The 27,352-nt window shown below is 42.0% G+C and overlaps 1 protein-coding gene and 2 long non-coding RNA genes across 8 annotated transcripts in view; 2 read left to right on the top strand and 1 right to left on the bottom strand.

Annotated features, from left to right (window-relative positions):
- The first annotated feature begins 1,090 nt into the window (after positions 1–1,090).
- Positions 1,091–4,297, top strand: LOC123609841. Its single transcript, XR_006717988.1, has 3 exons — positions 1,091–1,162; positions 1,673–1,725; positions 4,188–4,297. It is a non-coding gene; the product is annotated as an uncharacterized LOC123609841 (long non-coding RNA).
- Positions 4,298–9,010: 4,713 nt separating this feature from the next.
- The window catches only part of GRM1 (glutamate metabotropic receptor 1), a 429,332-nt gene continuing 410,990 nt past the window's right edge, over positions 9,011–27,352 (bottom strand). For 3 of the 6 annotated variants that reach the window (XM_045499937.1, XM_045499935.1, XM_045499936.1), the window contains exon 9: positions 9,011–12,757. In XM_045499937.1, coding sequence (XP_045355893.1) covers positions 11,845–12,757 — 913 coding nt within the window. In that variant the 3' untranslated portion in view covers positions 9,011–11,844. Of the gene's footprint in view, positions 12,758–20,052; positions 20,138–27,352 lie in introns of all 6 variants that reach the window. The other 3 variants (XM_045499940.1, XM_045499939.1, XM_045499938.1) reach the window with 3 other exon arrangements.
- Positions 11,892–14,675, top strand: LOC123609130. The gene is made up of 2 exons (XR_006717622.1): positions 11,892–12,002; positions 13,311–14,675. It is a non-coding gene; the product is annotated as an uncharacterized LOC123609130 (long non-coding RNA).

Raw genomic sequence — 27,352 nt, 5'->3', positions numbered from 1 at the left:
TATTTTAGGCTGGTTATTTTTTTTTTTTCAACGTTTATTTATTTTTGGGACAGAGAGAGACAGAGCATGAACGGGGGAGGGACAGAGAGAGAGGGAGACACAGAATCGGAAACAGGCTCCAGGCTCTGAGCCATCAGCCCAGAGCCCGACGCGGGGCTCGAACTCACGGACCACGAGATCGTGACCTGGCTGAAGTCGGACGCTTAACCGACTGCGCCACCCAGGCGCCCCATAGGCTGGTTATTTTTAAGAAACTTCAAATGTAGGTGAAGCTCTGAAATCCAAGTAAAAGTTATCCTTTTGTAAAGATAAATTTACATACATAAGGGAAATCTCCATTTGTAAGCCTGTCTGCTTTGCTGTACAAGGAAGAGGGGGGAATAATTCTAACTCTCTAGAAAGACTTAACAATGGAAAAGACAACTACTTAAGTCTGCATAACAACCTTACGGTTGTTTACTGTGCTTTTCCTCAACACCTCCCATAACTGACTCCCCACACCCAATATCTGCTTTTGTCTTTGGCTGAGGCTGGTATTTAAGGTGATGTCTGGCCATTTGGGGAATTACTCAGTTTTTCTGGGTCTCCCTCTCCGCCATGCAGGAGGTATGCATGTTATTGAACTTTTGTTTGATTTTCTCCTGTTAATCTGTCCCGTGTCAATTTGATTCTTAGACCGGCTAGAAACACTTCTAAGGGTAGAGAAGAAATTTTCCTCCCCAACACTCTTACAAATGGAGATTTCCCAAATGTAAATATTTCTTACAAAAGGGTAACTTCTACTTGCATTTCAGAGTTTCTCCTGTGTTTGTAGTTCCTTAAAAATAGTCAGCTTGAAATAATCACCATGCCAAGAGGCATATCTTGGGGTGGCAATATTTGCTGTCTTACAAATACAGTAATGACTATAAATATTTTTTTACTTCAAGTATTTTTCAAGTGTTTTTATAAATTACTACAATTAAACAATGATTTTGAGTTAGAATTTTTTTTTTCCTGTTGGTAGCTTTTCATTGTGAGTCAATATGGGGTGATGATTCTGCTTGTGGATTTGGCTTCTGTAACAATGGATTCTCTCCATAGAGAATGCCCGTTGGGAGACATTCATACCCAGCTCCCAACTAGTGATTTTGTAATGGAATAATCGTGAGTCTGCTCCTTGGTAAGTTACAAGTAAATTACTCGAGCATTATCATAAAGAAACTTTATTAGTAGCAAGTAAGGAGATGACAGAGAATAACTTCCAAAGCATGACTCCCTGAGCAGGGATGAGTGTTTTTGTGTTTTTCTTTTTTTTTAAAGTTTTTTGTTTTTTTTTTTAACATTTATTTATTTTTGAGAGAGAGAGCGCCAAGCGGAGGAGGGGCAGAGAGAGAGACAGAGAGAGACAGAATCTGATGAAGGCTCCAGACTCTGAGCTGTCAGCACAGAGCCCGAGGCGGGGGATCGAATTCACTAACCACAAGATCATGACCTGAGCAGAAGTCAGACCCTCAATGACTGCTTCCCCGGGTGCCCCTGGGTTCTTTTTATTTAGAGTGAGAATGAATATTCAGAAAGAGTAGCTTTGTCATTACATGTAAAAGTGGGCATAAAGTTGTACAGCCTTGCTGAGGAAATACGCCTACGTATGTAGTCTATGTATATTAATGAAGTTGTACTCATCTTTCAGGTGGAGACTTTCACATTATAATGGAACAGAAGTAACTGTTGGACAAGGGGAAGGTAGTATGGGCATGATCTGAGAGCCAGAGTTCACCTAAACTGGTTGGGGTCTTGGGCTCACTACTCGGGTAAGGAAAGCAAGGCCTTGCTTACTTTTGATATAGCACAGGGAGTTTTACCACTGATTTATTGTCTCCAATGTGGTTAAGCTATTTCCTGGCCTCAGAGACTGTTAGTTTTTGCATTCCCTTTGTTCCCTTAAAACCCTTGACCGCTAAGGTTTTTGCATTTCTTTGTAATTCTGATACCTTTTGGATATGCATACATCAAGGAAGTAGGGCATAGATCAAAGAAAATAGCTGGGGGCCTAAAACTGACTTCTCTTGTGGCAGGAAAGCTTTGTCTGGGGACCCCTAACTCTTTCTGCCTACAATTCTATTATTTTGCTACTCAGACTAAGTATGCTAGTTTGTATAAAGAGTTTATAGAACGGTTTTCAGGGTCCTATTGTTGCAGGATTTTTTTTACCGCCATATCCAAGGTTTGTTGTCTCCATGCTTTGAAGAATGCAGAGGTGAACACAAAATAAAATGAGCCGCAGGTCAAAGTTTATTAGAGGAGAAGATCAGTAAGAAAGAAAAGTATGAAAGCTGTCTTTACAGAGAGGGGGCATTCAAAAGTAAATGGCCAGGACTGTAGGCTAGGAGCTTTGTTTTATAGAGTTTTGGTAGGCTTCCTTCCCTCCCCCTTGTTCCTTCTCAGGTTCCACTGTCACTGGCTAGGTACCTCTAAATGTGTAGTCATTCCTTTTTTGATTGGCTCATTTTTATCATATGAGGGATGGTTTATGGCCATACTCTTCCTATGGGTCCTACATCTTATGGCCGACTAGTAATTTTTAGTCAGGTCTCTGTTGGTCAAATTTCTGAGGAAAACCTGAGGGGAGTAGGCAGTGTCTGTTGCATTCTTAAGAGGAACTTTATGCTTGAGGGAGTTTGCTCCAGGTCAGACATTCCCAGAAGAAATGTTTTAAAATCTGTGTTTTTCCTCCACCCAGGTTCTTTTAAGCCCCGGACTCTTCTTTTCTGCCTACTGAATCCTGTCTTTCCCTATCATACTATTTTGAAAATAGCATCAGCGTAATTTTCCGCTCAGTGTGGTGGCTCAGAGTATGGGCTTTGGAGCCCAGGGAATGTAGTACATATAGCTTTACATCCCACTAACTTTGTGATCTGAGGCAAGTTACTTGATTTTTTTGAACCTCAGTTTTCTCATCTGTAATATGAGAAGAAACCCTACCTCAAAGGATGTTACAAAGTTAAATGTGGCATGAAATATAAAATTCAGGGAATAAATACTAATTATTACCAAATAACTATTAACATAATCTTAGAAACCAGCCTGAAGAAATATACAGAGAGTAAATCTTTGGTGTGGAGTAATTCCTCATCCTATTTATAGGATTTGAAAAATTTTAAACAATCTGAGTGTGATTAAAGACAATTACAAGATATCCATACAACGAAGTTTATGGAGTATTTTTGTTAATATCAGTAAGAAATGCTTTGAATGCTTTTAGCATGTGAATATTCAGTAGGTCATTTTAATGATTTATGTATCTGGGTGGCTCGGTTGATAAGGCGCAATTTGGCTCACTTCATGATCTCCCGGTTAGAGAGTTCAAGCCCCGAGTCAGGCTCTGTGCTGACAGCTCAGAGCCTGGAGCCTGCTTCAGATTCTGTATCTCCCTCGCTCTCTGCCCCTCCCCCACTCATACTCTGTCTCTCTTTCTCTCTGTCTCTCAAAAATAAATGAACATTAAAAATTTTTAAAAAAAGAAACATTAAAAAAATTATTTGCCCTAATCCCCCACAGAGCACACAAACACAGTGTTCTGTTGAGTCTTGGAAGTGAAAACATTGCCTTTCATATAATTTGCCTGCACCTCTGCCTTCCTGTTTCAGCTGCTGCTTTGCGATCTGTTTTGGCTGTGGCTTGCAGGCATTTTTCCTTATGAATGATTCTTGCATCTCTCCATAGCCATCCCTCTGCATCTATTCCTGGCTTGAACTGTCAGCGTGGTGGCACTGATCCACTGTTGACCTCTAACATCCTCTGAGGCTCTCGCCCTTGCTGTGCTTTGAGCCCAGTATCCCTTGCTACTGATCTCAGCTATTGATACCATCTGCACCCTTCACTAGGTTGGCCTGCTGCTCAGCTATACCAAAACGGGTATGACTGTTTTGTATCTGACAGTGTTTATCTTTCCTACTGACCTACAGGGAGATCCCTGCCCCTTCTTGTGGCTTCTTCTAAATTTTACATGTGGGGGTGGGGGAGTGGGAGTTGGGAAACTTGTTAGATCCCTAGAAATCCACTCTTGCCATTGAGCCACACAGCCTCTCCATCACTGAGTACATGAGGTTGTCAGGGGCTTAATCACTACCTGTCTGCCCAAGCCCTGTTGGTGATTCTTGCTCAGATTCCATTCTCTTTTCTCATGACTTTGTTTTCCCTTTCAGGTCATTTCCTGCCAACCTGGCTTGCACAGGACCATCCCATCTATCAGCTATGCTGCTATATGTTTGAAACTGCTGCATGTTTGAACTTCTCAGTCGAGAACACAGAATGAATTATTCCTCAAAGCGTTCCTGGATCCTGATTCCATGGAGATAGGGAACTTTGCTCCAAGAGCAAGTGATCAACTCTGATCAAGTGGAAATCCTTGCTTAGGTCATAATGCAAAATTTAAAAAGCAGGAAAATATTATAAATAAAAGATGACCTACAGGGCGCCTGGGTGGCGCAGTCGGTTAAGCGTCCGACTTCAGCCAGGTCACGATCTCGCGGTCCGTGAGTTCGAGCCCCACATCGGGCTCTGGGCTGATGGCTCAGAGCCTGGAGCCTGTTTCCGATTCTGTGTCTCCCTCTCTCTCTGCCTCTCCCCCGTTCATGCTCTGTCTCTCTCTGTCCCAAAAATAAATAAACGTTGAAAAAAAAAAATTAAAAAAAATTTTAAAAAAAAATAAAAGATGACCTAATTCTGTTAAAACCAAACTTACTGGCATGAGAATCACTACAAGAAAAAATCAAAATGTCTGTAATGTCAATATTTGGATGACATGACTATAGATTTGTTTTCAAATCTCTAAATTTCTACTACAAATTTCATGGTTTTTTAATTGAAAAATGACACAATTTAAGAAATTGTTGCGAAGAAATAATCCAGAGGCTAACGTCAAATTTATTTAAAGGACAGCTGAACTTTAATTTTCTTTTGTGGGGCACCTGGGCAGCTCAGTTGGTTAAGGGTCTGACTCTCGATTTTGGCTCAAGTCATGATCTCATGGCTCCTGAGTTTCAGCCCCATGTCGGCTCTGTCAGCACAAAGCCTGCTTGGAATTCTCTCTCCCCCTCTCTCTCTCTGCCCCTCCCTCTTTTCTCTCCCTCAAAAATAAATAAATAAATTTTAAAAAAATAAATAAAATCATCTTTAAAAAGTACAGTCTAAAATCAATCAATCAATCAATCAATCAATAATATTCTTTTGTGATTTTACCTTGCTAAAAGAAACAGGAATTTATTTGGCTGAGTCTAGAAGCACTCGTTCTCACTTCAAGCCCTTTAAGACAGCTTTACCTTGCCTTCTACAGCTCTTTGTTTTCTTATCTTTATCTGTACTGATATTTGTGCCTGTGTGTATGTATATCTCTATCTATCAATCTATCTATTATTCCCATATTCCCATCTATAGCAGATACTGCTAGTGCCCTGCCCCCTCTCGATATTCACCTTCCCCACACAGGCCAACTCTCAGGTTTCCAACTGCCAACATCTGTAATTCTTTGCCTGAAGGCTTCCTTTGGAGACAGGAGCCTGCATAGGAGACACATTGGTAGTTACTGGAATTAGCAGGCACCTTCCTCCCCAGTAGCCCCCAACCATGACAGGAACTGATAATTGAATGCTCCCAACATCCTTGTCCCATGGGGGTGAGGGACAGTATGAGGCATGCTCTCCACTGTCTCCCAGAGTCTCTGGCAGGACTGAGTCCCACAGTGGTAATCTGCCTGGTAACACACCCTTTATTGGCTGCATATCATTTGCTGCTTTGCCTCCCCACTTTCCTATTGGTGCTTCCAAGGATCACTTCCCCAATATACAACTTTCACTCAAATCGTTCTCTCAGGGTCTGTTTCTGGGTAAATCTATCCTAATAAGATACTCACATTCATATCCATTTCCTGTAGTTCATAAGAAAATGGCTTATGGGTTATAGCTGCCTCTGAGCTAAGCCTGAGCTCAAAATGTGGCAAGATGCTGACAAAAGTAGCAGAATCTTAGGCAGCAATACTGGAACAATGGTTAAAGTGAATCAAAGTATTAGTGCAGTACTATGTCTAGTTCTGGACGCAACCTTTTTTTAAAGGATACGCAACAATTGGAAATATCACCATGGCCTGATTAGGAGTTTAGGAACCTAATAATAAAGATAACAGTTAAAGGAAGTGAAGCTTTTTGGCTTGGAGAATAAACTACTAACTAATGGCATAATCACTATTCAATGGTTGAAAGGGTGTCATGGACGCAGTGCACTAAATTTATTCAATGTCTTCCAGGGGCGGAACTCTGGGCAAAAGTAAAAGAAAAGCAAAATTTGGGTCCAGGGAAACAAAACCTTTTCTACAATCATTAGAGTTTTCCCTTTTCGAATGCAAGATCCTAGTCCCCGGAAATACTTCAGCAGAGGGCAAAACTCACCCGAATCCATCCCATTCCTTAAAATAAACCCAGGCCACACATGTATGCCTCCTTAGTCCCACTGAGAGTGCATTTCTGTCACCAGCAGTTTGGTTGTTTGAATGCCATCAGACTATCAGCCTTCCACACGCCTTGCTGCTTCTACCCCCTTGTTTTCCTGGTCCTCCAATACGTTCATCCCGGATTTGTGTCTTAGTTCCGTTCTCTGGCTAGCTTCCTGGGTTAACGTCACTCACCTAGTGTGTGGGGCTATCTGCTCTCTTTTTCTACAAGTGCAGGTAGTAGGCCTTGTACCCCAGCCCCTCCCTCCACCTATCCCACCCTCGCCAGAAGTGACTCCTCACCTGCCTCTGACACAGCAAGAGGAACAGGACACAGAGAAATAGAGTTGAAAATGGGGTGATAGCTTATTTTAAATGACTTCTAAATTTACTTCCAACTCAATAATTCTATGATTCTTTTCCTTTTCAATGTTTGTTATGCTCATTCTTAAGCTGCTGCTGCTTCTTCTTCTTCATCATCTTATTAATCTATAAGCCTTGTTTCCCAAGCTACCATGAGAAAAATCAAGCCAGTTTCTGGTTTAATAGCGTCATTACTTCAACTCCCTAAACTGGGCTCTCCCTTTCTCCCCTGTTCCCCGCAAGCCCCGGTGGCTAGTTTTGCCTTTCACCTTGTCTAAAGATATGTCCTTCTGTAAAGCAGGAACCTCCAGACCATGCTTTCCCTTTGGATGATGGGTGCCCTGCTTCAGCAGTCTTATGTTACCAGCAGCTCTCCTGCAGAGGACGCTGTTCCTCATGCCTATTATTGCTTTGCCAGACCTCTGGCCGGGCTCGATGGTCACCGAGTGTTGCCATGCTCTTCCGCAAGAAAGGCAGACCTTCTGCCCAGTGGGACAGCTCTTTTTGATGCCAAAAGGAGAGCTTGTTCTTCATGATGAAAACATGTGTTGTTCCAGTTGGCAGAGTTAGGATCAGTAGGTGGAAATATAAAGCTCTGGACCCCATAAGGCTCTTGGAATAAATCTTCAGAGAACTAAGCTGGGAAAACTACACGGTGTTACAACACTCATTTCCTTTTTTCGATATTTACTGAGTGTCTGCTTTGCCCTAAAGTCTCACAAATTAGAAAGAAGAAAATGGATCTCAAACAAAAAGGAACTTAGAATCTATTAAGGGAAAGAGACATGCAAACCTAATGTAGTCGGATGGGAGTACAATGCTGTGGGAATGAGAAAGGGGGACCAGCCCCTACATACTCTCCTGAGCTCTAGAGAGGAACACGAACTCACAGGCTCTGTGCTGGCTTAGGACAGAGCTCAAATCCCTGATGGGCCACTTGCTAGCTGAGAGACTCTGGGCAAGTTACTTCAGTATTCTAAAATATCCCGGTAGCAGTGGTACTGGGATGATTAAATGAGAATGTAAAGAACCTAGCAAAATGTCTGGCACAGAGTAAGTGGATGAACATGTTTCCCTTCTCTGTGATTCCCTCTCAAAATAGTCTCTGGGAAATTATTGGGGTAGTTATCCACACAAAATTTGTGCTATCTGGAGCCCAGACCCAACTGCTTCAAATGTCTTCCTTATGGTGAAGTTTCTGGACTCTCTAAATGAAGGTCCTTATGACCTAACAGGCAATCTAAGGGTATCTTTGGACAACACACCTGAAACTTTTTTTTTTTCTTCTTCTCCTCCCCCTCGTCCTCCTCTTCCTCCTCCTCGCCCTCCTCCTCTTCCTTCTTCTTCTTCTTCTCCTTCTTCTTCTTCTTCTCCTTCTCCTTCTCCTTCTTCTTCATCTTTTGTTTCTCATTCTCTGTCCTATGGCTTTTCTCTCTGAGACATCAAGCTCCCATTTCATGATTTCTCATTCTATTCTCCAGATACAGTGAAGAACATCCTGGTGTCTCAGCCCCTGATTCTGGAGATTCCTTCAACATCAGCTTTCCTGTATATATCTTGCTCCTGCCATCTAAACACATCACAGTCTCATGAATGTGATCCTTGTACCATCATCGCTCTCCCCTTGGACAACACTTGGTAGATACTTTACCTTGCAGGTATCTTACAGCAGAAGATGTGAATAACAGGGGCTTACTTGTTTTGAAGACCAGTGAAGTCTCTATTGAAATAAAAGGGACTAGAACTTGAAATGTAAGGGAACAGAGGAAGGTATCACCAAAGTAAGAAACCAGGTCCCTCTAGAGTGTGAGCCTTGTGGGGCACAAATGAAACAAAGATGCAGCTTTCATATGCCTCTGTTTCCAGAGCTCTGCTAGAGATCCAGGAGTCTGTCAAGTCTCACAATTCTATCAAAAAATGGAAGACAATGTCTGCCATAGCACCGAATATTCAAATTCTGGATATAATTTTCATTCTGGAGTTTCAGGTCCCTCCCACCTTCCACATCATCAAACTGTACTCTTCTCTATCACCCACCTGGCCTGTAGGTCTTGCATGATGCTCTCTAACTTTCATCTGGCAGACATGTTGTGAGCAAAATCAGACCATCGTAATTGTTTTTTGTACCAGTCTATTTCTCTTATTGTACCTCTTGCAAAGTATGGAGAAGGAATGCACACATTTAATAAATAGAAAATATTTATTATACAGCATTATCAAGGTTATTTGACAAAGGCAGTAACAAGCCAAAGGAAAACACTTTTACAAGAAGCTAAACAACGTGTATAAGCACGTACATCAAGATGAAAAGTATCTGCATTTTTGGTATAAGGTATGTCTGTGTACATTTCCAATTTTGAACAATTATGCTGTAAGAGCTAATACTGCATTGTGTTCAGGAAAACATTTAATCATGGTAATATTAGGCATTCAGAGAAATAATGTGATTGGTGTTGAATGTGTTCACCAAATGTTTCAGACTAAAACCTCAGAACAAACCGATATCTTACATTATTTGAATAGTAGAGCAGTTTTCCTGATCTATACTTACTTTTAAAAAATCTGAATGCACAAGTCCTGTGATATCAAGGACATATGTTAGTGGCATTAAGATATAAAACATGTTTCACGAATAATAGATAGTAGGCTTTTACTTGCTAGTTTGCCAGGAAGTAGACCATCTATTAAGCATGGGAACCATCTAATTCGCTCATTCTCCTTTATTACAGTGAAAACGCGGAATTGAAATCCTCGTTTCAGTCATTTTTCAACATGGAATTGAAATCCTTGTTCAGTCATTAACACCAAAGGTGTTACAAAATAATTTTTTTAAAAGAAAGGCGGTCCATTCTTGTTATGGAACCGACTAAACTTGGCAGTGGAGTATGGGAAGGCATGAGAAACATGAGCCTCAAACATCGGAGCTGATGTTAAATTCTGAACAAATGATGAGGCGGGTATTTAAAGATTCTAAGATGATTTTTGGCTGAGAAATCAGCTTCCAAATGAAGGAAGCATATTAAAATATGACTGCACATAAGGCATAAACAGATATTTAAAGGGGTAAGATCCATTCCACAAATAATAGAAGAAATCAAAATGGCGAGAAGAGTCACTTTTATTGGGTGTAAAAAGGAGGATATAAATGAAATGACTGGATGACACATACGTGGTTATTACACACACTACACAACAAAAATATAAAGAAAAGGGATGACAGTGAAAATAGAGGAATAAAAGTACATGGAAATAAAAATTAAAAGAAAGCAAAAAGTGGTAAATAGAAAACTGGGGAAATTATGCCAGACAGAGAGGTTAGCATATGCTTTATAAACACTGAAAGCTCAAGTCGCTGTGGAAAATCTCTTTAAAAAAATCTAAAGTGACCTGAAATCATCTCAATACTGTCATTTCAACCTTATGTTTTAATAATGATATCTGAAAATTTATAAAATGTCCTTTTTTATTGTAACCCACAGTTTTTGTGAATTTTTAATACAACACATTTTCAAGCCACTTTGTTATAACATATCCACGTCATAAAATATCTGAAAAATAAGTTCCCTTTTGGAAGAGGGAGGACCATCTGAGCAGCATAAGGAAACCATTGGACCACAGCACTCAAACCATCGAAGAGCTTCTGCAGATATTGGTGACAATATCTTCTGCAGATATTGGTGACAATATCTAAAACATCATTGGAACAAAGAAATATCTATACTATATTGGAAAGACGACTTCTAGTTGCAGTTACATTGACATTACAGTGCACAAATTTTATTATCACAAGTATACAAAGACACAGGAACACATTTACTCACAAGTTACAGGAATTATTTGTCAATAGGAAGGATGACAATAGGAAGGACGTTATTTGTCATTGAACCAGCAATAGTTGCTCTGAGTACACCCTTAAGTTGGAAGATGGATTTGTGTCTGTAGTACACAGGAGAAACAACGGCACCAAATACACATATACTGCATTTTAGAAGTTCAACTGGTAAGTATTATTTGCTACAGTAAATGTAAGGTAACAATTTTGCCACATGGTTTGTTCTCTTTAATTAAAGGGCAGAGAAGAGCCCCCTTGGCACAAACACAAGAAAATCCACAAAACACCTTCTGCCAGTCTCAAAACAATCGCTTGCTCTAATCTTTTCTCCGAAATCACCAATAAGCGAGTATCAAATATGGGACATTGTTTGTGCTGATTGTGTTCAAAGCCTCATGCTTATGTGTCCTCTTGCTTCTCAATCCTTCCTCCCTTAGCACTCCTGATGAAGAACTTTTTGGTGATGATTTTGCTCTGATTCCTGTTTTCCTAAATAGAGAGAAATCACAGAGCAGTAGGGTATCCATACACTTTTTTCCCCCGCGCAACAAGGCTGGCCCTGGGTCAGGTGCAATGGGTGAAGGGAGGCTCCTGAAGACCAGGAGTCTGTGGGCTCAGTACGGAGAAGGGCTGGAGAAAAATGAGCTGCCGTCCCATGGGTGGTTCCATGCCTGCCCCTCCTTCACCCACCTGCTCTGTCTGGCTCCAGCCTGCTCACTAAGAATACCACGAACACCATGATGTCCACTAACGATTCACCTGGCTGGTCCACATGTGCTGTCTCTTTTCAAGCTGGCCAAGTGTGTGTGGGCATGTCTATCTATGCACAATGTCCAAAAGAGGAGATTATTCGTGTTGATTTATTTATTTATTGACTTATTATTTATTTATTCATTCATTTATGTGGTGAAAGTTATTATATGGGATTGTGCTTTGTCAGAATTCCCTTTCTTCCCAGAGAAGGCTTTTGAATAATTCAAGAATCGGGATCCTCGCCTGGATCCCTTTTTGCTTGCAGAGCACAGTTCCCTCTGGCCTTCCCTACGGCAGCGGCAGCAGCATTGTCCTCCTTGCCTGCTGACTTCACCCTCCTCCCCCCATCTCCTCCTCCCAGCCGTCGGCGCATCTCCGGAGGTGCTGGTGCTCCCTGGTTTTTCTTGCTGTCCCCGCGGACACCTCCTCCCTACAGGGTGGAGGAGCTTTGCTTGTAGTCCCTCAGAATGACGGAGGCGTAGGTCACGTTGGGAGGGGTGCAGAGCACCGACTCGGACACGGGGGAGCTGGGCACCGAGCTGCCGGAGGCCACCGAGTCGCGGAAAGGCGACGGAGGCGTCAGAGCAGGTGAATCCTCGGGGAGGGGTTTGCTGGCCGCCTGCAGGTCCTCGTCTTCCTCCTCCAGCTCGTCTTCCTCGGTGTTCCCTTCCCGCTCGTACAAGTACTCCTGGAGGAGCTTAAACCTCTCGCTGTCGTCCTCATCCTCGTCTTCTGCCGGCGGGGAGGCGGGCTCCTCCCCGAAGGTGCTCAGCTGCAGCGGGAGCATTTGCAGGTGCTGCGGGGGCGCCGGGGGCGGGTACAGCGAGCGCACCCCGTTCCCCGGACCCCCGGGGACTGCGAGCACCGCGTTGAAATCGGGGATCCCGGTGCTGAAATTGTTGACCACTCCCTGTAGCTGGTCCATCAGGGATTTCTGCGGTGGCGGTGGCTGCTGGAGGGGAGGGGGCAAGCCCTTGGGGACGGCCGGGTCGGCCAGGAAGAGGGGGGTCTCCTCTGTGGTCAGGTGGGGCGGCAGAGGCGGGGTGCTCACCGCGGTTGGCACACGTCGGTGCACCACCATGGAAGGACTGTTGGGAGGGCTGAAGCCGACCGGCTGGGCATCCTCCTCCTCCACGTTGTAAAGGGTCTTGGTGCTGGTATCGGAAAAGGTCAGGCTCTTGCCAGAGCCCTGGTAACTTTTAGTGAGGGGCTTGATGACGGCTGTTTGGTTGCAGGCCGTCTCATTGGTCTTCACGTGCACAGAGAGGCGGTGCCACATGTGCTGTCCTTTGGGCACCTGTCTTCCACCTGGTTCAGACCATGACACAGACTTGCCATTAGAACTATGAACAAAATAGAGATGGATTTATTTGCAGGTATATCATGCACACAGGATAAGGTACATACAAATTATACGCAATCCCAGCTCAAGGCAATTTGATTCCCCCCACCCCCACCCCGCTCCCGGGAGCGACTGTAGGTCTGGCGGCCAAGCCCTCAATCTCCCCTTATTACAGGTCAAAGGCCAAAAGCTGCAGCGACCCCAGGTGGCCTCTGTAGCTGCAGTCAGTGATTCCATTCACCCCAAGACAAGGCAGAACATTTTGCCCCTGAACAAGTTGTAGGGGAGAAAAGCCAGCCTGTTACACAAGCAGCTATTTTCATTTAGGTCTGAGATTTCACAAAGTTATTATACACCCACGTACACACGCACACGCCTAAGGTAACAACAAAATTGTCACTCTGTGCAAGCCTTTGAAAGATTCCAAAATTGATGGAGGAACCAAAAAATAAAACTACAGTTACACAGGGACAACAGAATATAACGACCATAGCTCTTGTCGCCCTTTCTTCTCAGTCCCTGGAACGAATTAAAGCTTTTCTCATCGTGTGCAGGTACCAGAGCAGCGTGGTCATACACACAGCAGCTGTACGGAGGAGAAGAAAGCAGATGACGGAAAACCCAGACCCACATTCCATTTAAGTGTGTCACAAGTGTTGCTTTTCTTTTTGTTTCAATGCACCATCCCCGACACTTACAATGGACTGCAATTCACATAAAGGCCCTGATTCACAGCGGCTGGTTTGGGATTTCCACACCGGGGATTTTTAACTAGGTAGTGTTAAGGAAGTCCAGCAAAAGACAGATGGTTAGACCCTGGGTTAGTCCTTCAGCATAGTTTGTGATGCAAATGAGACGAAAGGAAGATTCAGAGAAAGCAGAAGTTACTGAGACAAAAGCCCTTCCATGGCCTTTTACTCATTGAGCTTTGGAGAAGAAAAAATGTTGGGATACCAGCAGGACTCCAGCTTTATTGGCTTAGATCTTTGTGGGACCATTTTAAAACCAATTAAATAGAAAGAGGAGGAGGAGGGGGAGGAGAAGGAGGAGAAGGGGGAGGAGGAGGAGTGGGAGAGGGAGGAGAAAGAAGAAGAAGAAGGAGAAGGAGGAGGAGGAGGGAAAGAGATGTATTGTGTATGTACTCAAACTCTATTCTGTATGTTGTAATTAATAACTCTGGTCTTGCTTTTGGACTTTTAGCTTTTTTTTTTTTCTGTATAACTCTCAGCAGATGGTGGTGCCTTGCCACAGCATACTATTAATAACAGCGGTGTTAATACTTAAATCAGGAAGTTTATTTTTTTGTGTATGTGTGTGTGTTCAGTTTGCTTTTTCACTGTATCCGTGAAAACAACAGAGAAAGTAGCACGATGTTAACACATTTTTGACATTAAAAGGAATAGGGATAAGGAACAGTTTTTTTCATAGGTGGATGTGTGAAATAGACTATTTTGTATCATGGTCTTTTGTTTGGGAAAATGTATGAAATGATCAGTAGCTAATATAAAGGTTTATTTAATCATTTTGAAAATACAAGAATGAGTACTTCAAAATTATGTGTGTGTCACATTTACAATGACAGTAATGTTTTGACATTTTATATATTATTATCTTGAAAAGGGAAGTGAGCCACTAAGTACGGATTGTTAAAGAAATTCTGATACCTATTACAGAAAATTCTGGATAAAGAAGTCCCAAAATAGGTACAGTAGCCAAAATTTTGATCTCATTATTTGGGAAAAGGTAGTTCTTCTATATAGCTTATAATTTATATGCTGTATTTTTAACTGTCTAGGAAACATCCTATCTCCAAAATACGATATGAAAATTAATATTTCTCTTAAATATATGCTTACTATATTCCTTGAGAATGTAGAAGTCCTTGTAAATGCAAAATTACAGACTTTTCAGCTTCCACACTCATATTAGAATACCTGACTTTCTTCCGAGTTGAGTCAACTCAAAAACAGATGATTAATGTTCCCAGTATGAACAGCCAACCAGCCAGGAGGCAGGACCATAATCCACAGTTCCTCTTCTGAGTTTGAAACCCTAGGTAAATTCCGACTTCCTTCTTTCCCAATTTCCTCCACTCCCTACTCTACTCACACCATTTGGCTCTTGGTGCAATCATTATGACCCTTCCAGAAAGTATAAAACCACTGATTTGCCTCTTGCCTTGCCTTTTAACTATGCTTTAGTATACCATCCAACCTCAATGATTTGCATCCCTTTTAATTGCAACGGAAACACTTTTTCCTTCTCCTAATGCCTGCCTCTCAATGCTTTTTTTTTTATTAAATTTTTTTTAACGTTTATTTTTGAGACAGAGAGAGACAGAGCATGAACGGGGGAGGGTCAGAGAGAGAGAGGGAGACACAGAATCTGAAACAGGCTCCAGGCTCTGAGCTGTCAGCACAGAGCCCGACACGGGGCTTGAACTCACGAACCGCGAGATCATGACCTGAGCCGAAGTCGGACGCTTAACCGACTGAGCCACCCAGGCGCCCCTCAATGCTTATTTTTTTTTAGAAATCATTAAACTAGAAGGATGCTTTGTGTCTTCATTTAGTTGTGTGTGTGTGTTTAAGACATAAGTCTCTTGAGAGCTAGTCTACACCTCACTTCACCATCGGGCTTATATACCTCAACAAAATGTCACTCCAGTCTCCACATATGCTGGCAAAAAGCTATGCCTGTATTTCTGGGACCTACTTCACTCACTCATTCGCTCGCTCACTCACTCACTCAAGCTACCTCACTGCCCAGGATTCTACGTGGGCCTTTTTAAAAATCACGTGCTTCCCTATGTTAATGGTATTATTAATCACCTTGCATGTAGATGTAACCACAACTTAGTTCTGTTTTAATCCAATACCTTTCTTATTCTTGTCATGGAAGATTTTCACCCTGGCCGTCAAGATTAGCAGCTTTTCCTTCCCTTCAGAGTCTTGTTCCAGATTTGTAGTAAAGTACTGTTTAATTAGGAAGCCGTTCTAATGTCCCAGGGCATTTATCAGATTAAGAAAATTAGATTCACCTTTTTTTTTTTTCCAAGGACAAAATAAATTGCTTCCTGAAAACCAGAGATAGTGAAGGAAATGTATCATCTCATAGAAACTGCAGCGCAGAGTATAAACCTTGGTCCTTCTGAATTAGTTGTTTCTGACGTGTGGTCCGTATACAGCTTGAATGGTCCATGAATCTACAAATCCGATAAGCTTTGCTTTTAGACTGAATCAATGTTATGTCTTCACAGATTATGCACTGCTATTTTCAAATGCATGTAAATGCTATTATGACAAATTGTGCTGCTAGGTACAAGTGTAGCTAAATTCTGAGAAGCTTTTTTGTGTTTTTTGTTCAAGCGGCCACTAAAAAAAATACAATTACTATCATCAATTGGGGGGAGGGCTTAATAAACATTTTGGTGTGAAAAGGGATTACCTTACTTGCAAAGGTTCAGAACCCATGGCCATGATATTGAGAGGAGAAAAATGTATAAAATATGGGGCAGCAAAAAGGCATACGTGCATTATAAAAATGCAATATTGCTATGAAATAAATCTTCCATTTAACCCTAGATAACTTTAATACCTTCTGTTTCGGCCATCAGCGTCTTCCTTCTATTATTTAACTTTTTTCGGTTTCCTGATCTTAGGTAAAGTAACCTAGTCTAGAAACACCCCATAATTGTCACACAGCATGCCATCTTGCTCTCACTTCAGAAGACAGACATGAGGCCTGAAACAATCTTCTATTTGAAGACCGAGTGCAATAGCATTTGGCTTGAATACCTCAGGTGGCTAGATGTCTTTATGAATGACGTTATTGGAGGAAATGGCTGTTAGGCCGGCGAGGAACCAGGACTAGAGGGTGATCTAGACAGGGAGTGTGCAGGGCCAAGGGGGCCTGGGGCTGTACTCCAGCTCTGACAGGCTTGGGGTCTTGCTTTGATGTTTCTTTCATTAGGTGAGTACGACAATCCCCTCCAGTCAGAAAATCCAGGATTTACAGCACTTGGGAGAGTGGTTGGAAGTGGGTGGTGTAAACAGATGAGTACATCTTTGGCATTCAGGGTGATCTCGTCTGTTTTATTTGTTTCAGTAAGTACTAGTTACATCTGCTGAGTACACTGCTCTCTGCTCCAGAGAGGTCTAAAATGGGAATCACAGTGGGTGGGTGTTTGAGATCAGGAGGGAAGCATCCTGCACAAGCTGCCTGAGGGGAAGCTTACACAACACCTGTCTCCCTTATGTCCAATTCAAGTCTTGGCCACGAGACTTAATAGCTTCACAACAGACATAAGGATGGCATCCAGAGAGCCCACAGACAAGGCAAGACCTTCACATAGGAGGGTGGAGACTCACTCCTTGCAACCTGACGAGGTTAGCATTTGCTTTCTCTGAAAATGCAAATGGAAACAGGAAATGCCATTGAGTCCCAGCATGGAGAGAATGGCTTACCAAGCTAAGAAAATAAACCAGAGCTACAGGCTTATGGGCAGTTCTGCTGAGGTCATGCAGCTACAGTTGGGACTCATGCCAGGCCTTTCAAAATGGCTGCTGCTGCCCCAACTGAGACACTCCGGAAGGAATGCCAAAGATGCGCTGGACGAATACCTCACCTCTACCTGCTTCAGCAAGCTGGGACCGGAATGAAGTCTGAGGAGCGATTCTTGTAGAATCGCAGGCATAGGAACTATTTGAAACCGTATGAGTCAGACTCTTGTTTTCTCAGGCGATGCAAAGTTAGTCTTTAGTACAAAGGACTTCCACTGATGCCAGTTACACTTTTGAAAGCTTTCCAGAAAAATCTGGATATTCGGTATACAGTTTCCAGGAGCCTATGTGAACATAAGTAAAATTTCTCACCTTTTGATTCACTACTGGTAAGGTAGAAAATCTCTGAATGTATTATTGGAGACAAATGCTTTTTGACTACATGGGAACTTGGTAGTTTCTGCTGATACCAGTCTTAAATGGCATTGTGAATTTTATTCCTCACCTCGGATTCTAATATCATAAGCTAGTCAGAGAACAACTTGGCCTGCTGAAATTGACAATATCACAAAGTCTAAACATACAGTCCTCCTTTTAAAGTATTTAGGTTAATCACATTCTATATGTTAAAGCTATGTGATACAGGATAAAAGATAACACAAAGGAAATCAGTTTGCACTAACAGGCGTGTGTTTTCTTCAATGCATCAATTAAGAAAAAGACATCCACAAATAAAATTACCTCATCAAAGTCAATAAAGTATGGAAGGCTCCATGAACTTTGTCTGGGCATAAGGTGTACTGTCTTGAGAAAACTGACAAATCTGTTTTGAACCAATGAGTAGAATTCTGATGGTTCCCGAGGTTTTTCTGAGTACATTTTAAATGGCTACTCATTCAACCTAATCATGATTAACAGCTGAGGAAAGAAATTCCCATGCTAGATTATGTTCCCTTTGAAGGAACTTCAAGTCAAGCATTATTGTATCATCTATGCTCCATGCTATCAGACCTGTAATTTCCATAGCAAGTCATGTGATGTTCCTCAGCTCTGACCTGGAGTCCTTGTGGTTTGCTCTGGAAACATAGGGCCCTATGGGGCAGGATAGATATAGACAGACCATAATGGTCCAGTAGGAAGCTTTATCTGCATCACTAGCCCCTTTGCCTTGATTGTTCAAAGCTGTAGGAACTGAAGGTCACAGTGAGAATATCTTTTTTGCTGTTGTTTGTTGAAAAACAACAAAGGCTAAAAATAGTCTCTTTTCGATCTTTTCTTGATCCTTCATAGTCTCCAGAAAGAAAGCTTGAATAGATCCCATTCTGAGAGTTCTCAACAGCCAACCTATTAGCTTTGCTGATCGTTGCATTTTTTTTTTCTGTTTTGTCACCTACCAAGAATGTACCCACTTTCAGCCTCTGCTTTTGCTTTTAGGCACTCACCTTGAAGTCATGAAACGTTAGGTGACTCTCCTCTCTTTCTGGCCCTGCTGTCATGGCAGGACAAGCACATCTACTATTCCCATCAATCCCTTTTGACAGGCAGCCAGCAGCTGTCATGATCAGGATCTCCTTGCTGTGCCCTCAGTCAGACTCAACTCATGCTGCAAGAAATGCTCAATGCCTTTTGACCTGGGAAAATTGCAGACGTTGCATGCAAGCAGATGAGAGTGGCTCTGATCTAGATGCGCAGAGGCCCCCTGACTACCACCTGAAACGTCCTGGCAGGGCTACCATATTTTTCCCTCTAAGAGTCAGTATGATTCGACTGAGACCGCACTCTTTCTATTTGGGCTTTTGAAGGGAATATCAGAACACAGACTTCCCAATGCACTCCACTGAGTGAAGAAAAGAGACTCCATGGCCTCATATACTGTCCTCCACAGCCAGGCTCAGTAGCAAACATTTGAACCAATTGGGCTCTTCTCATCTGAAGAGCTATTCAGGCCACAGACACCTCATCAGTGGGCTCCCTCCTGCTGCAGGAATGTGTACCTTTGACTCTCCCAGGAGTTTGAAGGGCTGTAAAGGAACAGCTGAAAATGACCACAGACTCCGTGCACAATGAATTGAACATGGTCTATGTTCTTTTGTTAACTTAAAGAGACACTGTCAAGATCTAAAGGTCAAAAATTGGACCAAACATGCACCATTTTTATCAGATGGGACAAAATCTGATAAAAACACTCAGAATCCTGGGGAAATAACCACATTTCCTTTTTATAAAACTCTCTTTTCATGGGATTCACAAAACTTTTGTTTTGTGCTCCCCAGGGTGTGGGAGGCTCACAGCAGAGGCTCATGTTGGCGTCCAACCCCTCAAACTGACATTATGGAACTCTCCATAAGTTCAAGTTATGGCTTGTACTTTAATGCAGACAGGATCATTTCAAACATTTGTGCAACAGCAAAAAGGCAAAAGAAAAAAAAAAAAGAAAAGAAAAAAAAAAGCAAAGAAAGAGCTCTGTTTGCCAAGGAAAAGCTGACAAATTTAAGAAGGGGGGAAATTCACTTTCGAGCTTGTGAGTGGGAGTCACAAACAAAAGCGAATCTCCAGTGTTGGAAAAAGTGTTGCGTCTTGCTTTGAAACTTAAAAAAGCAAAAAGACTAACAACTTGACAGTGTCCCTTTAAGAACGATGGACAAATTAAGGCGGTCGTGCAAACCATGGCACGTAAATGGTTCCTCATTCTTGATGGCATGCACCACATCTGTTTCCATGTTAGAAAGTGGCAAAACCCAGGAGAGAGAAAGCAAGGGGCCAACCACTCTATTTTCCACGCAGCTTCTCTTACACATTCACTGCAGTGTGGGGGTTTTCAAAGCTGCTCATGTGCCGACGGACACTGGCTGGTGGGCGGGAATTCTGGCTGCCTCTTCCTGAAGATTGAAAAGAAAAAGACACCCAGTGAGTGAGTGCTTACACACGTGTACAGATACAGCGATGACGCCACTCAGGTGGTGCCTGGGCCTGGGCCTAGCCTGTCTCCTGAGCCTTTCTCCACGTCATCCCCACCCCCGTGTCCTGTGTCTGCCTCGCCCGCCTGGCTGCTTCTCACTGCCACGCTCGTTTCCGAAAGCCACGTCAGTGGAGTGCATTCTTTCTTTTCCCTTACGAGACCATCTCTTTCCAAGTGGCGGATGCTTTTGCTGCTGTGTGTATGTCTGTCCGGAATCAGCCCTTTTCCTCCACTCTTCACATCCCCCTTTCTTCCTGGCGGCAGTGGGCTCCACCTCCACTCACCCTGTTACGGGCAGAATCTTCCTGCCGCCCATTCTTCTTTAAGGATGTTCACGGATTTATGTCTTACGTCGCGAATTTTAGTTGCATTGCTAATTTTCCTTATTATTTTATCACAAAGGCATAATTGTCACTTCCTATAAAATCACATTTATCTCTTGGCCACAGGACAGAGTACGTCTGATGGTGGAGAGAGGGGGAATGGCAAAGAGATTGGAGGCATCTGCCACATGGGGGAGAATGCGGTCTCATTCCTTGGTTAGATGTCTCCTTCTACAGCACATAGGATGACCTGAGAAGGGGAGAAGAGCACTGACTGGTCATGACAAGGTTAATGGAGCGACCGTGGGCAGTTGGCCTTTCCATCTTTTGTTAGGGTGAAGAGAAGTGGGCTTTCCCATGAGTTAAGTAGCACTCAGTGGGATAAAGCCATCTTGTTATCACTCCACATAAGACGGCTGCCAATCAGAGAAAAGAATTGCGGGGAACAAGATGGTAAAGCAGCAGGTGCTGTGGGTGCTATGGATGTGGTTGGTTGAATTGGGGGGAATGTTGATATTAAGGAACTCTCAGTGATGAAGTCCCCTATAGGGGTCCCTAAAAACTCACAACGATTCCCTGTGTATCAGCATTAGGCCACCTACCCCAAGATCCTGGTGACAGTTATCCAGTGTTAATCAGAAGAGGGCCACAACGGCTGCAGGCAAGTCAAAGACTTTTGCTACGTTCCCTATCTCTTTTTTTCCCATTGAAGCAGACAGAGGAGGGGAAACACAAGAGGAAGGAGACAGAGATATTGTAGGAACAGATCACATCCCTCCTCATTCCACATTTTTTCAGGCAGAGGCCTGATACATGCTAGGAAGGAGAGACGTGAATTTGAAATTTGAAAAAGAGTATACTGGAATAGCTTTCTAATACCTGAAATCAAGGAATCTGATATGAATATCAAAGGTGGGAAACAAAGTTTTCCATAGCACAGTTGAAGATAAAAGAGAAAAATTAAAATTAATCAATATCTGTATTTCTGCCAAGTTTGGGCCATTCAGTAAAATGGTACATGATCTGCCCAGAACAATTTGAAATCCTCACCCAGAGATAAAAACTCAAAACACCTTCATGTAACTTTGTTACTACTGCAATGATCCATTTATTTAAAACAAATAAAGAGATAATGTTTGCTATTAAACTTGCCAAAGTAACATGTCCTTGACATTCAATATGCCCACCTGAAATCACAAAAAGTCATGAAAACATCAGCAACTAGGTGACCAGGGATAAAAGTATGATGTATGGGTGTATAAGTGAAATTATCAGTAAGAAAGGATTATTTAACCTACAAAATAATAAAACAACTTCATTTCTCATGAAGGAAGGCAGAAAATACATTCAAAGGATTCCCTTGCTAAACTGCCTGCATCCCTTGATTCCAGAGTTAATGCTACTGTAGATAATGTCTACATGTGGCCTGGTCCAGTGGGCTGGCTTCAGGGCCCTGTGTCTAATACGGATGCACAGTGGGTCCCTCATCAGAAGGGCCCTGCACTTGGGATTTTGTGGTCTATGGTCATCATTTTGAGATCTGTAATCATTTAATCACTTGATTTGTGTTTTGTAAGTGTTGTGTGCTGGAGCGATGGAGCGCTCTCCAGGGGCTTAGAGCCTCAGCTTACCCATGGTCCTGCCTCCCTGACTTCCCTGGTGCTCGCTGGGACCCTCCGAGCTCTCCGAGCTCTCCACTATCTGGCCCTGCCCAGGGATCGGCCACCGCCACTCTCTACCACTGGCAGGGGCCTCTGGACACAGTGCAGGAAGATCAGGTCAGGGTCGGGTGCATCTCCAGGCCATCCCCTCCTGGACTAGCAGGGCCACTGTGCACTTAACAGGCAACAGCGTAGGGGTGAGCCTCTCACCCCTCCTCCACCCTTTTAGTCCATGTGCTTTTTTTTAATATCCTTCGAGATCACCAGTCTACCAGGGGCTAGGGCGGGAGGGAGAGAAGAAGGGGAGAGGCTTAGGTTCAATTTCCCTGTGGTGTCTTTCCAGTGACCCGTGGGAGGGGAACCTGGCAGCCTGAGGGCTGCACCTGTATGGAGTCACGCAGTGGAGGCTGGGGGGCCTGGAAAAGTCTGCACTTGCCCCTAGGTATCACCCCCGCTGCGCAGCATTAAATGCCAAATAAAAACCACAAGGACAGGTTGAGAGAGAGACCAGAGGAGAAAAGAAAAGGCTTTATATTGTAGTCTCTAACATTTCCTCTGCGTTTTCAACCAGGGGCCTCATGCTTCCTTTCTGCACTGGGCTGTGCAAATGATGTAGCTGGTCTTGTCTGCTGGGTCTATGTATGCTGTTAAAAAAACCACAGGGAAACACCTTGACGGCTCAGAGACTTGACACGGTGACATTAGCAGAGGTGCACAGAGTATGGCCTGCCCAGACAGATAGCACTTGCGTCCCCTGGGGATGGGGTGGGAGCTCTCTGGCCTCTGTCACTGACTTGGAATTACTGCTGCGCTCAGTGGACTGTTCTGGGTTCCTTCATGGGTCGCAGCCATACTGACAGCCAAACTCCACATGGTCACTCCCAGGAATCCCAAAGCCACCTTAATTAACTATTGATTGAAATAGCTAAACAATTATAGCATTTCCTTCCTGGTGTCATTTTTCAGTCTCTGACTCACCTTGTGGTTGAAGTGAAATGTAAATGACCTATGCCTACAGATCTTACATTTTATGAAATGTTGATTAAAGGTTACAGGCCAAAGCCTTGAAAACTCCATTGCCAGAGTGTCCATTTTATCAACTGTGTAAAAACTGAAAGGAGCTTGACTTCAGGGTATTTTTAGCAACTGTAAAACCACACATTCAACCAACCACAGATTCGGCAAGCCAGAGTAAAAGCTTGGAGGGAAAATGCAGCATATGGAGACTTGTCAAATATAAGTTCCAAATCTGTGCTTGAATCTTTTGGCAGAAACTGTGGATTTAAAGAAACCCCAGAAATCTAGTAAGGAAGATTCATATCCAATTTCTTCTGAAAGTGCAAAGTCTTTCTTTTCTTTTTCTTTTTCCCCTTCCTCCTTTCCTTTTCCTTCCTTCCTACCTTCTTTCCTTCTTTCTTTCTTTCCTTCCTTCCTTCTGTCCTTCCTTCTGTCCTTCTTTCCTTTTCTCTTCCTTCCTTCCTTCTTTCCTTCTTTTCTCTTCCTTCCTTCCTTCCTTCTTTCCTTCTTTTCTCTTCCTTCCTTTCCTTCCTTTCCTTCCTTCCTTCCTTCCTTCCTTCCTTCCTTCCTTCCGTCCTTCCTTCATTCCTTCTTTCCTTCCTTCCATCTTTCCTTCTGTTCTCTTCCTTCCTTCCTTCTTTCCTTCCTTCCTTCTTTCCTTCTTTTTCCTTCCTTCCTTCCTTCCTTCCTTCCTTCCTTCCTTCCTTCCTTCTTTTCTATTCCTTCCTCCTTGCTATACAGTCACCACCTGTTATAGTTTCTTCCACCTATTCCCATTGTCCAAAACTTCCTTTATATAAGAAGCTATCTCTCTTTGAGTGTACTTAGTCCTATATGACTTGTTTTCTTTTTTTTTAACTTTCTATAATTTATTTATTTTTTATAATTTACATCCAAGTTAGTTAAGCCATTACTCATTTAGCCTACCCTCCCTCCCACAACCCCTCTAGTAACCCTCTGTTTGTTCTCTATATTTAAGAGTCTCTTATGTTTTGTCCCCCTCCTTGTTTTTATATTATTTTTGCTTCCCTTCCTTTATGTTCATCTGTTTTGTATCTTAAAGTCCTCATATGAGTGAAGTCACACAATATTTGTCTTTCTCTGACTGACTAATTTTGCTTAGCATAATACCCTCTAGTTCCATCCAGGTAGTTGCAAATGGCAAGATTTCATTCTTTTTGATTGCCTAGTAATACTCCTTTGTGTGTGTGTGTGTGTGTGTGTGTGTGTGTGTGTGTGTATACACCACATCTTCTTTATCCATTCATCCATCGATGGACGTTTGGGCTCTTTCCATACTTTGGCTATTGTTGATAGTGCTGCTATAAACATGGGGTGCATGTGTCCCTTCAAAACGGCATACCAGTATCCCTTGGATAAATACCCAGTAGTGCAACTGCTGGGTTGTATGGTGTACTATTTTTAATTTTTTGAGAAACCTCCATACTGTTTTCCAGAGTGGCTGCACCAGTTTGCATTCCCACCAGCAGTGCAAAAGAGTTCCCCTTTCTCCACATTACTCACCAACATCTCTTGTTGCCTGAGTTGTTAATGTTAGCCATTCTGACTGGTGTGAGGTGATATCTCATTGTGGTTTTGATTTGTATTTCCTGGATGATGAGTGATGTTGAGCATTTTTTCATGTCATATGACTTTGTTTTAATGTATCATTTTCTTTATAGTAAGTCACTCATACATCGGTTTGGTTTGTATGCTAGGAATTATTCTTCACATTAACTTGAAAAGTTGTCACAAACAAGTTTCACTCATTGTAGCATAGCAATATGATGTCTGGAGTAGGACTCCAGAAACCAGGCACTTTCCAACTGTGTATTTGCCCCCATCAGACTCAATTTTTACATCCATAAGGAAGGATTTTGAAAGAATAAATGTGAAAATGCTTCCAATTGGCAAAATGCTATCCCAGCCTAATACATCACTATTAAACCCCTTCCTCTGAAGGATGAGGAACAAAAACACAGACAAAAGACCCAGATGTGTTACATCTGAGTATGTTTAGAGTAGACTAATTCATAGTCTCTCAAACTTTATTTCATTTTACTCATGACTGTTAATCACTTTCCTTATTCAAGAATCTCAGTAACTTCTAGTAGAAAATAAACTGTTTTCTCTAATAAACTGCTACTTTCCAAATTGTGGGAGATGGAGTTTGTGGGGAGCAACATTAGTGACATTGAATGGATGTGGCAGGAGCAGGTGAAAGATAGCTACAGAGCCGGTAAGCTATCTGTGTCTGAAGTTGTGTGTCTATGATAGGTTTGGAGGTGAGTCTACTTTTAGCAGAGAAAAAATGGTCTATACAATTCCAGATGGTCAGTTCACCATGGAAATAATGTGGCAGCTGTCCAGAGTAATCATAAAGATGGGCAGCAAACACTCAAGGCCATTTTAGCAGAGTATGGTCTCTCTTTTTTTTGTTGTTTTTATAGATAAATATGGGATAATTTGTGCCTCTGCTTCCCAAAGCCAAATGCATTTTTCTATTATCTGAATTTAAATATTTATTTCTTAACATTCGTTCATCAGAGTGCAGAGTGGAGCTCTGACTGTATATGTAGGCCATCTGTAAGTGGCAATTTGTTCTACTCTCCATTTTAGTGCATGCATATCTAACATAGTACATTAATATTCTTTATATAAACACACAATGCAGTTTTTCCATAGAGATGTAAAATACTGCTCTCTTTAAACATTCTTAATTATAAACATTTCCAAGCTAATAAGAGTCTGTAGAGAATGTTCTAATAAAATTCAATTTAATTGCCATTATAAATTTGTCAAATATGAACATTTTTGCCTTATTATAGTTTTCTTTCTTTTGAAAACATAAAGGAAATATGTGAAGCCCCCTGTATATTATTCAATATTAATCCTATCCTTTTGGGGGGAATATTTGGTATGGATCATCACTTGGAATTTTTTATTGCTTTTACAACATATATATTCATATGCGTCAGTAAATAATATATGGTAGTGTTTAGCATGTTATTAGATCTTATATACATAACATCATACTCTATTTCCATTCAGCAATTTTCCCATTTTGTCCATTTGGTATTACATTAATAGATAAAGCTCTAGTTTATTCACTTAAACTCAACTGAATACATACCACATTACCGAAAACATAATCAGTTCTCCTATTGGTGGCCACTTAAGTTGTTTCCTACGTTTTGCCACTTTAAGCAATGCTGCAGTAAACATTCTTGATTATGTCTCCTTGCACACCTAAGTGGGAGAGTTCTTCTATGGTGTGAACCTAGAAGTAAAACTGGTGGATTGTTGTGAGTGCACACTCATTTTCTTACATATGACCAAATTGCGCTGGAAAGCACTTGCACAATTGACACTAATACGTAAGAGTTTGTATATTCTTTCCAATTGCATCTGTTTTCAGACATCCTCAAAATCGACTTTTTACTCTGAAAAAAATTTTTAAATATAGAAACATGGAGAAAACACTAAAATGAACCACTATTTCCCTAATATCCAGCTTCACTAATAATCAATATATTTGTGAATCTTCTTTCACCTATACTAGCCAGTTATTAATTTTAAAGTAAAGCTAAGTTGGAGCACCTGGGTAGCTCAGTTGGTTAAGCATCCAACTTTTGATTTCAGCTCAGGTCATGATCTCACTGTTCGTGGGTTTGTGCCCTACATCAGGCTCTGTGCTGACAGTGTGGAGCCTGCTTGGGATTCTCTCTCTCCTTCTCTCTCTCTGCCCCTGTGCTGCTTGTGCTCTCTATCAAAATAAATAAATACACTTTAAAAATAAATAAAGCCAAATCATTATGTCTTTTATCCTTAATCAATTCAGTACATAGGCCTATAATACAGGTGCACATTTTTATAATAAAAGAAACCATAATATTATCAAATCTAAAACGCATTAATAGTAGTTCTTTAATATTTGATATTAAATGTTTAATATTATAGTATTTGGATTTCCCTGATTGTCTCATATATTTTTATTTTATTTTTGATTTTTAAATCAACATCCAAACAAGATCTGCAAATTGCATTTTGTTGATGAGTCTCTTAAGTCTTTTTTAGTCTGTAGGTGTTCCCCTCTCCCTTTTCCTGGCTATTTATTTGTTGAAGAAAGACTGA

This window comes from Leopardus geoffroyi, chromosome B2, assembly GCF_018350155.1.
Source record: "Leopardus geoffroyi isolate Oge1 chromosome B2, O.geoffroyi_Oge1_pat1.0, whole genome shotgun sequence".
Lineage (NCBI taxonomy): Eukaryota > Metazoa > Chordata > Mammalia > Carnivora > Felidae > Leopardus > Leopardus geoffroyi.
This window is presented reverse-complemented; position numbering and strand designations above follow the sequence as displayed.